The sequence below is a fragment of the Candoia aspera genome, chromosome 4, assembly GCF_035149785.1.
Source record: "Candoia aspera isolate rCanAsp1 chromosome 4, rCanAsp1.hap2, whole genome shotgun sequence".
Classification (NCBI taxonomy): Eukaryota; Metazoa; Chordata; class Lepidosauria; order Squamata; family Boidae; genus Candoia; species Candoia aspera.
Genome location: NC_086156.1, coordinates 68,489,545 through 68,505,078, shown reverse-complemented (window position 1 = coordinate 68,505,078; position 15,534 = coordinate 68,489,545). Strand labels below are relative to the sequence as shown.

At 36.2% G+C, this 15,534-nt stretch overlaps 1 protein-coding gene and 1 long non-coding RNA gene across 4 annotated transcripts in view; both read left to right on the top strand.

Moving 5' to 3' along the window:
- The window catches only part of USO1 (USO1 vesicle transport factor), a 51,633-nt gene that overhangs the window by 17,694 nt on the left and 18,405 nt on the right, over positions 1–15,534 (top strand). For 2 of the 3 annotated variants that reach the window (XM_063300370.1, XM_063300368.1), the window contains exons 6-14: positions 1,183–1,285; positions 2,383–2,438; positions 3,844–3,964; positions 4,071–4,249; positions 4,469–4,609; positions 5,228–5,316; positions 6,004–6,158; positions 7,237–7,448; positions 8,818–8,838. In XM_063300370.1, coding sequence (XP_063156440.1) covers positions 1,183–1,285; positions 2,383–2,438; positions 3,844–3,964; positions 4,071–4,249; positions 4,469–4,609; positions 5,228–5,316; positions 6,004–6,158; positions 7,237–7,448; positions 8,818–8,838 — 1,077 coding nt within the window. The remainder of the gene's footprint in view (positions 1–1,182; positions 1,286–2,382; positions 2,439–3,843; positions 3,965–4,070; positions 4,250–4,468; positions 4,610–5,227; positions 5,317–6,003; positions 6,159–7,236; positions 7,449–8,817; positions 8,839–15,534) is intronic. The other variant, XM_063300369.1, reaches the window with a different exon arrangement.
- Positions 8,846–15,470, top strand: LOC134495163 (uncharacterized). Its single transcript, XR_010067789.1, has 2 exons — positions 8,846–9,186; positions 9,520–15,470. It is a non-coding gene; the product is annotated as an uncharacterized LOC134495163 (long non-coding RNA).

Below are 15,534 nucleotides of genomic sequence, written 5' to 3'. Positions count from 1 at the left end.
CTGGAACTTTTCGACCCAGTGGATCAACGGTATGTCTAGAGGAAGAAGAATGAAGCATACGCTGAAAAGAACACTCTGCCTACAGTTAAGCATGGTGGTGGCTCGGGGATGCTCTGGGGCTGCTTTGCATCCTCTGGCATTGGAAACCTGCAGCGTGTGAACAGCAAGATGGATTCATACTTCATACTTCAATCAGGAAATCCTAGGAGAAAACATCATGCCGTCTGTAAGGAAGCTGAAGCTTGAGCGTCATTGGACCTTCCAACAGGACAATGATCCCAAGCATACCTCAAATTCCACTAAGGCTTGGATGCAGAAGAAGTCCTGGAAGACTCTACAGTGGCCATCACAGTCACCTGACTTGAACCCCATAGAAAATCTCTGGTGGGATTTGAAGAAGGCGATTGCAGCATGCAAACGCAATAATATTACTGAACTGGAGGCCACTGCTTATGAGGAATGGGCTAAGATTCCTCAGGAACGCTGCCAGAAGCTGGTGTCTGGCTATTCATCTTGTTTGCAGCAGGTCATAACAGCAAAAGGGTGCTCTACTGAGTACTGAAGATGCTTGCCATGAAGGGGTTGAATAATTTTGAGACTGGAGAAGACATTATAAGTTGCATTTTCAGTTGACTTTGGGGACACCACTTGAAGCTTTCGTTGTGTTGAGCTATTTCGATTGCTTTTGATTTGTTCATTGCAAACAGCTGAAAGTCTGTACATTTTGACAATCAACCTGATTTGCAATGGGGGTTGAATAATTTCAATTACAACTGTAAAATATTAGTATCCAATACAGTGTAGCTCTAAGGATCTGGAGCACTAGGCAAATGGTGTGGGAGTGTACTTAATTTGATCTTCAGTTTTATGTGGATAAGATTAAGCAACAGTTTTCCCCTGAGTATTACGTTCATCCCGAGAATTTGTTATCACTACCACAAGTAAATTTCACACATATATCCTCTCCTAGTTTCACCTCAAACTTTTCTTTCCTTATAACCTTACCTAATTTACTGGAGAAAAGCTTTTTATATATTGTTATTGCTTGATGTTAATTGTTTGGCTGATTTGTAATATTTCAATCAATAATTCTATCTTCTACCTACCCCTGCTTAGAAAAAATATAAATAAATATTGGTCTCTTTAGAATAATAATAGCAATGAAATATATGATCGTTACAGGAGTTTGATTTTCATGTCCGGTGGCCTGGAGTAAAACTTCTTACAGTGTTGTTAAAACAGCAGGGTCCCCAAGTGCAGCAGATAATCCTAGTCAGTCCTATGGGTAAGTACTTTTTAAAAAAGTTCTTTTAAACCTTTTCATACATTTTTAGATGTAACAGCTATCCAAAGCAGTTGATAAAAAGCTTAAACGAGGTCATCAGTAAACTTTCTGGTAAATAATGTTTTCATTAATATGAAAAGATAAGAGTCGTTATAAGCAAATGTTTTTGGAGAACATAATTGAGTAATGGAGTGCCACAAAACAGAAGCCTCGGATCAAGCCTTACCCTGATTCAGGCAGTGTGGGGCAAGGGCTGAGGGGCTTTGGAATCCTGTTTCAGAGCCAATTAAGGTGTTATATAATCAGCCCCTTGAATAGGGCCCAGAACCTGATTAAGAACTATGTAGCTGTTTCAAAACTAAGGACTGTGCTATATCTGCCCAACTGAATTTAGTTTATTACAGAATATGGCAAGTAGATTATTATTCATAGTGTCTAACTAGAGTTTCTCTGGTGATTAAGGTGATAGGTAGGTAGGTAGATATTCAGTGCCCTATATACAGTGTATTGTAATAATCTAAAATGGATATTACTGGTACAATAATAATTGTGGACAACCTGTTTTTTGTCCATGAAAAGGTGTAACTGGTTCATTGGTATAAGTTATTAAAAGATGCTTCTTGCTTGGAATTCCAGTGATAAGATTAGATCTAATTGCACTTCTAAGCTTCAATCCTCATCCTTAGAAGTTTATAATCTATTTAAAAGTTGAGCATGATCTTTCATATCAGATGTAAGTATTGTTGTCTGCTGATAGCAGTATTTCTAGCCAGAATATTTAGTTAAGTTACAGTGGTACAAGAAATACCTAGATCTGACTATTTTTCATTCTCTGGATGCTAATAAGTCATTACAGAAGTTGCTTTCTTAATTTGTCAAGAAAAGGATATGGGCGGGGGGGGGGGAGTCATACTTCAGTGATGGCTCATATGATGTGAATGTAGAAATTCGTATGTTCTGACCTTGGCATTTCAATTTAGAAGGATCACTACTGGCCAGACTAGACAAGCTTTTGCTTGAGACCTTGAATGTCTGTTTCTGGTTAAAATAGACAATTCTACCTTAAACTCAAATTTATCACCATTATTTTCTTCTAGGAGTCTCAAGGCTAATGGATCTACTAGCAGATTCTAGAGAGGTCATACGGAATGATGTGAGTAGAAGTTTTAGACTCAGTCAACTTTTTAGTAATGACATTATTTTCTCAATTGCAAAACCAGCCCTCTTTAACCAGCCTTTCTTTTTAGCGTCTATGTTCCAATGAAAAGATGATATAGTTGGAGTAGATTATAAATGCGTGATGTATATGTTGACTTGTCATAGAAGAATATTATAGACTGAGTTTGCAGAAAATATGTTTATTTTTAATGTAACCTCATGCTGAAAATCTTGAGGGAATGGCAGATTTGTTGTAAACTGATAAACCAATTTTCTTGAATTTTGAAGTGCTGGTTCTTTTGCACAGAAGATTATTAATTAAATCTGAATTGATAGGTCCCTTGCCTATAAATGTGTTACCTTGCATTTCACATCCCTAAGTCTTATGTTCTCCTTACTCTCTTTACATGTTTTGACTGCTATTCTAATTTTATAAATTATCATAAATGTGTTTTGCATAGTTAGAGCAGAATCTCTTTCTTGTTTTTGGAAAGTTTTTTCAACAAGTGTCTAGATAAATCCATGCCTGAAGATGAGTTAGGGATAAGTTTTCAGGTGCAGCAGCTACCATTCTGCTTCTTTATCACTAGACAGTATCCAGTATCTGCTCATCTTGTGCACGTTCAAGCAAAGAAGGAACCAGGAACCAAAATTACCATAGCTCTGCAGTAGTTGAACTTCCCTTCTGCAAGTTCATACTTACTTAATAATTTGAGACAGCATTGTAAAATGTAATTAGAGTGAGAAGAAGAGATGGCACTGTAATTTTTTTTAAAAGTAGATCCACACAAGATGTTATAACATTTTCTCCTTGCCATTCAAGTGAACGATTCATCGAATTCTAATATTTTTAGTCCATAGTGTAGCATTAAAAACTCCCAGCACATAGGCAAGGAAGAAGGCAACTAGAGAAGCAGCATGAGGGAGTGCTTATAAAAAAATTATGTAATTTCCCTTCATTTTCTGTTTTTGTTGGAGGAGATTTGAGCAGCAAAGGGTGAAATCATGTATATGAGAGAAAGTATTAATTGGTTTTATAGTGGGCATATAGGCAAGAATGTTCAAATTTTTCACAAATGAGTGAATTTGTAAGCAAGTTAATCTTCTCTTTAGCCAAGGATTATTTTAATCTGGAATAAAATGCAAAGTGTATAGTAATAGTAAAATATAATACATGAAATGTATTAACTTAGAAAAAGCATATCAAAATCAGCCATCCTATTATTAACATTTGCATTAAATTTGACTGAAGATCTGAGATTCTTAAAAACTTTTAAGTGATTTTGTGGAATATACATAAGTACTTATCCTAGGTCTTGTCTGTGGTTGCTGGGTTTTGTTTTTTGTTTTTAACTTCAGTGAACATTTTGTCAATTTTTTTGTTTGTCTTTCTCCTCCAGGGTGTTTTATTACTTCAGCAGTTAACAAAAAGTAATGCAGCCATCCAGAAAATAGTTGCTTTTGAAAATGCATTTGAGAGATTATTAGATATCATAACAGAAGAGGGTAACAGTGACGGAGGTATGTCCCTAAAATCTGCAATTTTGCTACCATAGTTTATGAGTTCAGGTAGTTCAGATTTACAGGGCTGTTGAAATTAATGTCTGTTAATCACTCTATTTTGCAGGCATAGTAGTGGAGGACTGTCTTCTGTTGCTACAAAATTTGCTGAAGAATAACAATTCAAATCAGAATTTTTTTAAGGAAGGTTCTTATATTCAGCGTATGAAGCCATGGTTTGAAGTTGGGGATGATAATGCTGGTTGGTCTGCACAGAAAGTAACCAATTTGCACTTAATGCTGCAGGTAACTTCTTATCAGTATAAAGTAAGAGTCAACTAAATGAGGTCTAACTAAATTTTGTACTGATGTTAATTTGTATAGCCTTGTCTTTTTTTGTTGTTTATTCGTTCAGTCGCTTCTGACTCTTCATGACTTCATGGACCAGCCCCCCCCAGAGCTTCCTGTCGGTTGTCAACACGATACTTTTCAGCATACCTAAGTCACTGTTTATTTTCTTTACAGCTGGTACGTGTGCTGGTATCACCTACAAATCCTCCTGGTGCCACCAACAGTTGTCAAAAAACCATGTTTCATTGTGGGTTGTTACAGCAGCTTTGTACAATCCTGATGGCAACTGGAGTTCCTGCTGATATCCTTACAGAGGTAAAAGACTAGAGAATAATGGCTGTTGCAAGATAAGTTAATGATCAGATAATAAGAGGAAGTTATCATGGGCTTTCAATAGGGGTTCTGAAGTTTTTAAAATTTCTGTAGAACTTTAGGATATTGACACACATTATTATTTGCTTCAATTTCAGCTTTTGAAATGTAGATTTAAATAATTTTAGATTATTGAAAAATTGTTTTGACAAACAGAGGAGTTCGGGTCTTCCTACGCTACTACAGAAGTAACCTTCATTTTAACAATGTTATTGAAGGAAAATATTATTACTTTAGAATATTTTATGGCATCTTTCCATCATTTGCAAGTGAACTGCAACTGATTTCATTCATTCTCATTGTTTTTGAGATTTTGTGGGGTAGCATGTAAAGGTTGTCTGCAGAATATGTCATCACATGACCACATCTAAATCAACCCATATTATCAATGGAAACAGCTACATGAGCAAGCCTACAGAGATTACTGAACTTTGAATAATTTCAGTGTGTGTTTTGCATAATATAGCATAAGTCCAAAGAAATAAAGTCAATACCAATTCATTGTTCACTTCCTGATTCTGGTGCTTGCTTGATTTTTTTTCTTTTGTTCTTATTTTCTAGACCATTAACACTGTATCAGAAGTAATTCGAGGATCTCAAATGAATCAAGATTACTTTGCTTCAGTGAATGCACCTTCAAATCCCCCAAGGTATGGTAAAGAAAACTTAATGCAACTTAGTGTAAAAATGAATATGCAGCAAGATGCCTTTAAGTGTGTAAGTTGAATGTGTAAAACCTGAAGTGTTATATATAACTATAAGAAGTGAGAATTGATATAGAAGTTACTCTGAGTTTTCATGATGCTACTGTGGTATAGTCAGTTGTTTCACATGCTCAAGTATGGTTTTTATCAGCAGTTTATGAATTGCAAATAGTCTGTTCCTTAGTGTCAGAAGGAATGCACTTTGTCACTAACATTACCTTTTTTAATCAAGAGTATATGGAATTAAAGGCGGGCTTGGATCTGAAAGTGATACTGAGTTGTAGTTGCTTCTAGCCTGCCCCTCTGCCATCTTCCTTAACCTTTTTCTGGAGAACTCAAGCATTGAACTGGGACTTCTACTTGCAAATAACTTTTGTAAACTGCTCTTAGCTCTTCTGGGAAGAAGAGTCGCAATAAAGAATACAAATAATATATAAGATGTAGTAGTTACCTGGAAGAACTTGAAAAACAAAAATAAGGGCGAATGAATACTTCCCATATTTTCTGACAGCTTGGGTTAATTAATGTTTTCTTTTACCTATTAACATGTCATATTTTATGTGTATCTGCACCATATTCATACAGAAGTGTACAGACATAAACTTTAAAAAAAGGTTCTTCTTTCAATCACAGGCCTGCAATTGTCGTGCTACTTATGTCAATGGTAAATGAGAGGCAACCATTTGTGCTGCGCTGTGCTGTCCTTTATTGCTTCCAATGCTTCTTATACAAAAACCAGAAAGGGCAAGGAGAAATTGTATCAACTCTTCTACCTTCAACCATTGATGGTATGGTATTGGAATGTTAAATTCACACCTTTACCTTTAGGGGGCAAAAATACATTATTGTGGGGAGGCGGGAGGGAGGAGAAATCTATTCACTTTCTGGAGGTTTATCCTTATGAGAGGCAGTTGTAGAGTTTTCCAGTTCTGTTCGTTTGCAGCTGCTCCAGAAAGCAGTAGAGTGGCAACTAGCTTGGCAGTATTGGAGTAACAGATAAAATGGCGTAATAGAAATATTGGATCCTTCTGTAAGGTGCTTCAAAACCCTTCCGCTGCTTTGATGTAGTGAAATAGCCTTTTTCTTAAATGTGAGGCCCATTCCACTTAATTCCTTTTTGATTCCAGAAACGACGATAAGAAATATTAAAGCAGCAGTGAGCAGCATTAGACTCTCCTAGCACCTTTCATTTGTTTTTTTTTCTATTACATGCTTCATTGAAAAAAATAATACAATTCACAAAAAGAAATAATCAACGAACACAATATTGATACATAAGATTATCAGGTTAAATATTTGACAAGAGTATTCTGTAGTCCTGAGGAATTCTTAAATGGATGCCACACATTATAAACATCTTTTGGGTCAGCATATCCTTTAGTACATCTTATTTTATGTGTTAATTTTTCAGCAGTTTTTCTAAACATAGGTTAAGTGATGGAGAATGGTTTGCTTTTGAACATTTCAGTTAAAGAACTATATACCCAGCTGGTGCTGACCAGTTGACAGGATTCCAATGTTGAAAACTGTCACACACAAAAACAGTTGATATTTTCCTCATTTTAAAGTCATTTTAAGTGGTAAGTATGCTGCCTTAAATCTCTGTAGACTGTTAAGATGCCAGTTTTCTCCTTAACCCCTCCTGAGGAAACCCCTCCAGTTTTTCCCTATAACTCCTACAGAGCTTCCCAAAATTGGCTTGAACATTTTTTCTTCACCATTTGAATTAGCCCCCTCCTTGAAGCCCCCAAGCAAGGTCAAAATGTCCCTACATTAGATAATCTCCCAGGTAGTTTCAAAAGCTTTATGTAGGTGAACATGTCTGAAATAGCAGTCCTGTCAATAAACTGGCTGCTTGTTTTACAGCTACTGGAAATTCTGTCTCAGCTGGCCAACTACTATGTGGAGGACTCTTTTCTACAGATTCTCTTTCGAACTGGTGTGCAGCTGTGGCATTGGCCCATGCTTTGCAAGAAAATGCCACTCTAAAGGAACAGCTACTACGGGTACAGCTAGCAACTAGTATTGGAAACCCTCCAGTGTCCTTACTTCAGCAGTGCACTAACATTCTGTCTCAGGTACAGCATAATGGGTCTCTAACTTGCATATCTCTGAACCCCTTTAGAAGTACCCCTAAAGAAACATTCTTTAAAAAGATAGCGGTTATAAAATTTCTTGGTGATTGCATTTAGGTACTATTAAATGATCTTGGGCACAAACTGTTGCTTCTAATATATATCAATTTGTGTTAATTCTAATATGGGGTAGAACCAATGGTTAGAATGATTAAAATCAGTTGTTTGCTGGGATATAAGTAGTGTCTGTGGCTAATATACTGTACATGGAAAATAATAGTGTGGTGTGAGGATTAAGGCATTGGAATAGGGCCAAGGAGACCCAAGTTCAAATCCATCCTCAGCTATAGAAGCTCACTGGGTGACTTGGGGTCAGTCACACTCTGTCAGTCCAACCTACCTCATAGGGTTATAGTGAGGAAATATTGGAGGAGGAGTTGCTATGCTTTGAGCTCCATGAGGAAAGTGGTGGGTATACATCTAACTAACAGAGAAGCAAATAGTAAAGAATCAGAAATGCATGTGTAATCTATTTGATGTATATGTCTCTGAAAGAAGTAAAAACTGGAATAAGGGACTGAAGAGTGCGGCAAAAATAGTGTGTGCTTTTGTTTTTTCAGTCAGAGCAATGGTAAATATCTTAACTGTGAATGTGTAAAGCCAAGAAACGAATGAGTACAAAAAAACCTGCACTAAATCTGTATTTGGCCACTTGTTGAGACCGCACGTGGGCTTGTCTTCTTCTGCATTTCTTTATTCTACCAATAATACAAAAGGCAATAACTTTCACATTGATTTTCAATCCTTTTGTTGTTAGTTTGTAGAATATGTGTGTGCTTCAAACATTTTTTTTATACATTTAGTATGGAGGAGAATATATTGTTCTTGCATATTTTTAATACAGTAAATGACATTCTTTTTGAAGAAAAGAATGTTATTTACTGTATTAAAATATGCGACAACAATTTATTGTCCTCCATACAAGAGCAGTATGGGAAATTGCTATGAACATAGTTTGGGCGTGTTCCACAGTTTCGTATACAAACTGTTTTGTCTGAAAACAACTTAAATGAGTAGGTAGCTAGATTTAAATGCAGTGAAATCCCCATGAACCAAGCAAAACTCATTTGGTTGATGTTAAACTATACATAAGTTTCAGTATTAATCTTTCGTCTCATTCAAAAGTACATGTTCTGAACAGCGACTGCTACTTATTTGTTTTATTTAAATATATAAACTTCTGTGTCACCCATATACATAGTCTCAGAACTGTTCTGATCAATGAAAACAAAAAATTAGAGCCTACCTCTGTATTGTACTTATTTAAACATCCTGCAACATTCCCTTATAATATTTAATGTATGATTCACAGGGTGATAAGATCGACAGACGGGTATGTATTGGTGCACCGGAAGCATTCCTTTTATTGTAGCAGGGTCTGTCTGCTGTTTCAGCTTTGCTGTGTTTTATGAAATAACTGCTTTGAGGTTTTTTTGTACTTACAGTTTGTGCCTGCTGCCTGGTTTTATCTCTAGTAACAAGCTGTCTATCTCTCTTGGTGTTCTTGGTGACTATGATAAGGGAAACATGGTTGTTACGGCTGCATTTTTCCCAGGGAGTCCTTGCTTAACCACTGGGTCCTAAATATGGTTGACTTCTTTCCTCTCCTTTCAATGTAAATTCAGCATCAATTTTCTACAAAGTTTAATGAGTACTTTCTTGCTTTTCATAACCAGACTAAGTAAAGGTAAAGGTTTCCCTTGACATAAAGTCCAGTCGTGTCCGACTCTAGGGGGCGGTGCTCATCTCCGTTTCTAAGCCTTAGAGCTGGCGTTGTCCGGAGACTCTTCCGGGTCATGTGGCTAGCATGACGACACGGAACGCCGTTACCTTCCCGCCGAAGTGGTACCTATTGATCTACTCACATTTGCATGTTTTCAAACTGCTAGGTTGGCAGGAGCTGGGACTAGCAACGGGAGCTCACCCCGCCGCACGGTTTCGAACCGCCGACCTTCCGATCGGCAGCTCAGCGGTTTAACCCGCAGCGCCACCGCGTCCCTCATAACCAGACTAGAGAGCACAAAATCAGAGATATTTCCAAACTATGATATTTCAGACTAGTATTCTTTAAAAATTGTCATCCGCTGCTTAAACTATTTTCAGATTAAACTATTTTCAGATTAAATTTTGTTTTATTAAGTGATTCACTGTTCTTGATCAGTATTTTCTGCTGACCATGAAGGATTAGACAGACAGACAATAGAAAGATAATTTTAGACTTAATAAAGTTCTTTGCTTAAGTTATACGAGGAACAGAATCGGCAAAATAGAGTTGCAGAATCAGTTATTGTTAATATAAGCTTTCTTTTTTTTATCGGGCAGTTAAAGAAAAAAGGATCTGCTTGATCCTTTTTTTGTTTGTTTAATCAAAAATAGAAATAATCAGGAATAGATTTGTAGGAATATAAATATACTTAGAGTGTATAACTATTGAAACATTTGTCTATTAAAGCTGTACAGTCAATTCCAATTTTTTTTTAAAAAAATGCTTCAGATTGTGGGGAGGCATGAAAACAGCACTTGTCTACATCTTTTTAAAGCAGTTCTGTATTTTCCCTTGATGATGTAGCTGTAACCTGTAAAATAAAAAAGAACCACAGAAGGGCCCTTTATCTTCTGTCCACCTTTCCAATGACTCTTGGGCTGAATAATAAAAATACTGGCTAGTTTTTACCAACTGTCTCATTCTATAAAGCAGATTATATGGGAGTGATTATATTCAGTCTACTGAGGCCTCTTAGCATGAGATTAGTGCTTTAGATGATGTCAGTCCTTTGAGGGTAGACCAGGTCAGGAAGCAGCACCGCAAAAAAAAAAAATGCTAGAAATCCACTTTATTGAAATTGGCTACAATAACAGAATCTTGAAAACCTGACAGCATTTCTCTTTTCCTCCCTTTTATACCAAAGAGAGTCAAGGGGGGCAATTTTGAGTTTATTTCTCACACTTTCTGATTTTCCAGGACTAAGCTCATGTTTTCCTAATGATTCCCATCTATTTTCTTCAACTACATCTCCATACTTCTCTATAGGTAGCACTGTTGTACCATATCAAAGAAAAATTGGGGTTTTTGCAACAAGGGTGAAAGAAACAATGACACTGATAATATGCTTGTTATACCTTATTCAAGATGCATATGGAATGGATGAGTTTGTAATCTTCATGTTTTGTATGTAAATTGCATATGTGCAGAATGATAACTTTTGATAAATTTCTTTCTTGAAGGCAAAAGATCTTAAACTAACATCAGTAATGCCATGTGTGTCTCTAGTAGCATTATTTATTGCTACTTTGTATATGTGTAGACAACAACAAATTAACACTTGACATGAGCAAGGTAAGAGCTGAAATCCCATGAAAAGATAATTTATGAAACTCACAGAAGGAACTTTCTTATACTGTATTCCCTGGTGGTAGCTTCTGTGGAATATCAGAATGCTTTCCAAAGAATGGGAATAGGGCACAGAGAGCTGCTAGTAGAGTGGAGATCGTCCCAAATAGGGTCATAACAGATTTTTCTCTCTTCCCTTTGAAGAGTGCTTTTATTCATACTGAATGAAAAGCTAGGTAACTTTTAATACAGCATATGAAGCCATAGATAAAAACAAGGTTGGTACTTGCTTAAATTGAACTCTATTTAACAATCTTTTGATTCAAGTTAATGTAGGTAGTATGGTAATTATACCTCTGAAAAAGAAAGGGAAAGTGGAGTTCATGAGTCTGTGTAGATCACCTAATTTCTTCCTGATGTTGAAATAATTTAAAAATGTTACATCTTTACCAAGACCAGAGTTCATTTTGACTTGGATGTAGTTGTCAATAGACTGGAGTAGTGTTTTAGTGAACAGGCTTAAAAGAGGAAGCTGAAACAAAATATTATAGTGCATTACTTGAATCTGTAGCTAAAAGAGCTAAACAAAAATAAAGCAATTTGTATTCTAACTTAGGTCTTTATTTCATGAACCTTACTACTTTAGCTGAATGGTGGATATTTAAAAGTGTACCCAGTCTGCATGCAAATCCAGGAGGCATTGAGCTTCTGCAAACAACTCAGTTGAAAATTAGTCAGAAAAAAGGACTACAAAGCAAATTTAAGTAGACTGGTATTTGTTTCAGCCTGAGAAGTATTGGGATATTGGATGGAAATCCAAATCAATATAATTCTATCTCTGTCTTTCAGTATTAATAATGGATTATATTGTAGGTATACTATAAGTTATTTTGTGCAGCAGGAATAGTAACAGTAAATTATCTTCATGGTTGCTGTTTACACTCTCAGCCCAAAGTACAGTGTGGGAATAAAGGTGGTACATAAACACTACAGAATTCTTAGAAGCTACTCTTTCAAATTTATACCAACCTGCAATACAAGTTCAATACTTTGGAAAATACTACAGACTATCTCTACAACATTCAGAATCTGACTTGTACTCTTCAGTATGAACAATGTTTTAAGGCTGTTCATAGGTATCTCATTATCCCAGACATAGGCTTTTCCTGACTATCACCTGGGGCAATGAATTGCATTTGTATTAAAAAAAATGAATTAGAAAGTACAGGAACCATCTTCTTTGCTATTGTTCTTGTATGAGGGTTGGAGTTAGTGTATCTTCTGATACTGAGTTCCATCTATTTTAAAATCTTAGTTTTATTCATTGATTTTGATGGACAGCTCAGAATCATTCCCTGGAGACTTTTAACTCCCTGAGATTATGTGTCTCCAGGAGTAAAAAAAATAAATAAATATACGTAAATCTTCTGGTAGCTAAAGTGTCTTAAGCAAAAGCTAATAGTAGCTAGTGCTTGTGTTTGCCTGAAAAAAAAAAAAACCAAGCTGCCTTTCCATAATTATTTTATGAAGATTGCCTTTCCCCAATTTCAGAAAGTCATGTTTCCATTTGGCAATATGATAACTGCTGAAGTTTTCTTAGAATTTAGGTTCTTGCTTTATACCACATTTTATTCAAACAAAGCAGTGATGGATCATTCAGAGATGCTATGATGCCAAGGTGGCATTTTTTTAACATTAACAGATTATATTATGATAGCAGAATGTTCACCTATTAATCTCAAGATTTAGCTCTGTCTCTTGTGGCCTGAACGGAAACAAAGGCTTTTCATTAATACACACACAAATCACACACAGACACACATAAATATATCCCAGATCATTTCGTAAATGACCACTGATAATAAGGTAGTTACCTCTTTTCATTTTTTTTACCTTACCCTTAATGTTTTTCTTTCACATACACAACCACAATTATCTATAAGCTACATGTGAACACAAACTTGCAAGTAAGGTGCAAGCCATTAAAGCAATGCACAGCTTGTATCCCCATTCAGAAATGAGTCAAATGGTGCTATTTACTGGCTCCTTTGCATTAATTTCTTTGCCATTTCCTTGCATCTTCTTTTCATAGGATGGCTATGAAAAGTTTACTAATACTACTTCATGCTGATGATCATAAATCAGACATCAGTCAGCCTCAGAGAGCATTGAGGACCCTTGCTTAGTATTGTACTGATTATCATTGTGTGATTAATTATCAGAAGACAAAGATTGTCATGTTGAATAATTGGAGCATCAAGGTACAATAATTTAGCAGATTAAATGTTTTAAAAACCTGGAGGTTTTATTTTCTGCCTCAGGTAAGAAGAGGGCCCAAGTTGAAAATGCAGTACAAATAGCACAAAGAAACATTGGAGGATTTAAAGTTCTTCCACTAAAGAAAAATGCTGCTATTAGGTTATTTGAGACTTTTATTGTATTTTATTGATTCAGGTTAAATATGGAGCTCATACCATACCCTAATTACACCTGTCTGGAAACAGTGTTACATAAGTTCCTGAGGGTAGTGTTTCAAATTTCCAAGTAGTAATGCTGCCTTCCAGTTGGAAGTAGAAACTCTTACTTGGCTAGTGATCTTCAACCTCTGGCAACAGCTAACTTCTGTACTCAGATCTGGCCGCTTTAATAATACCTGATACATTTAATTCACCATGGAAGAGTAACATATTTGATGAATGGCCTTTCCCTAGAACTTTTGCTGCCCATGTACCACAGTTAAACCAGGATGCTTCTTAAACACCAAGTCCTGGATAGTGAATGACCAACTGAGGTGGCCCTCACCTCCAACATTAGGTCCTGGTAGCAGAGTCCTAGTCAGCAGCTATTTAATAGTTAGCTGGAACAATTTAACCATTGTAGCAGCTGCTCTCAGGCTTGATTTAAGGTCTTTCCACCTGCTGTGCTGGAAAGCTAATTTACTGAGATACCCTATGAGGAGCTTACTGCCCTTGGGAAGGTTATTTGCTAGGACCCTCTATGAGGAACTATTTCAGAGGCTCTGGAAACAGTTGGTATGTCTTGCTGATTGTGAATTCTGTATGGATCTACATAATAAGCTAATTTCTCCCCTTTAGTAAACTTTCCAGGTGACCAGATGAATCCCTTCTCACCTTTCTATTTTGGGAATGGCAGCCTGCTACTACCTGTAATGTAACTAAATTTTGTGCAGCCCCACATAGAGTCTAGCAACAGAAAATAAGGAGACATTGCTATATCTGGTAATCCTGGTTCCCTCTCCAGCCTTGGTCCATAATCTTCTATTACTCTTCATCATATTATTTTGCTATGCATTGCGTTATTTATAATGTACTGTAGTATTATATCACTTCACTGTCTTGTCTTTTTTGTTCTTCTAGGGTATTTTAACCTCCTGGCCTTTGGCAATAGTAAAATAGTAAAGTAATAGTAAAAGTAAAGAATAGTAAACAATTCATTTATTATAAGGTTAAAGGTATTTATAAATATCTGAAGCTAAATAGTCTCCATGTATGAATGATCAAAAAGTCGTTATTAACTTCTTTATTCAAATTTGGCATGTTGGATGCCAAAGTATTTTGTTTGATGAACAAGACACAAGAGTGTAAACTTTCCAAAAAGGTTTCTTCTTAAAGCACCCAGTTCTCTCATTGATCAGCCTTGGTTTGATTATAGAAAGCTTGCGCAAGGCAAAGGTAGGGGAGATGTCCTCTCAGTGGTTGACTGGACTGTAGCATTCACAGCACTAAGTGTGCTTTATACAACTAGGTTGCCTATCATGAAAGGTCTGTTGTGAAATTATTATTTTATTTATTTTATTTATTATCCCGCCTTCATTATTTTTATAAATAACTCAAGGTGGGGAACATCCTTATTACTCCTTCCTCCTCCTATTTTCCCCTCCACAGCAACCCTGTGAGGGGAGTTGGACTGAGAGAGAGTGATTGGCCCAAGGTCACCTAGTTGGCTTTCATGCCTAAGGCGGGACTAGAACTTTCAGTCTCCTGGTTTCTAGCCTGGAGCCTTAATCACTAGACCAAATTGGCTCTCTCTAAATTATGCTTGAAAACTGAATACTCTGTTTTCAAGTTTCCAAGTTCTGTGCAATTTGTTATCAGAGGTAATTCAAAATATATAATTATTGCAGACAGACCACATATACTGTTCTTATCACTGTAACATACTTGTTGGGTATAACTGATCCAGATGTCTTCTAAGCAATTATATTTTGTATTAAGAAAGGATAGCTATTTGATGAAAATACATTTTTTACACCTGATTTGACTGGTATATTTAACCAAAAATTTATTCATTACAGAAAATATTCTGTTAGTGATTGGGTAAACGTGTTTTTTAACATACATCAGGAAATCTCTTTTCAATTTTTTCAGAAAGTTCTCATTCTCTTCATTATGTGTGCATTTCCATTCTGATTGCTTATTTTTCACACAGCAGGAAATGGAAGGAAAGAAATGGACAATAGAGAAATTATCCTCAACCTCCCAGGACCCCAAATGATCAAACATTAAAACAAAAACTCCCCTTTCCTACCATTTCATCAGCATTATAACTGGGATAAGAGATCTTAAGTTAGACCGCCTCATATGCTGCAGTCCCCTGCTCCTAATATTGCAGTTTTTTTTTTTAAAAAGCCAGATAGGATTGCTACTACACAATTAAAGGCACGTTTCACCTTTATAC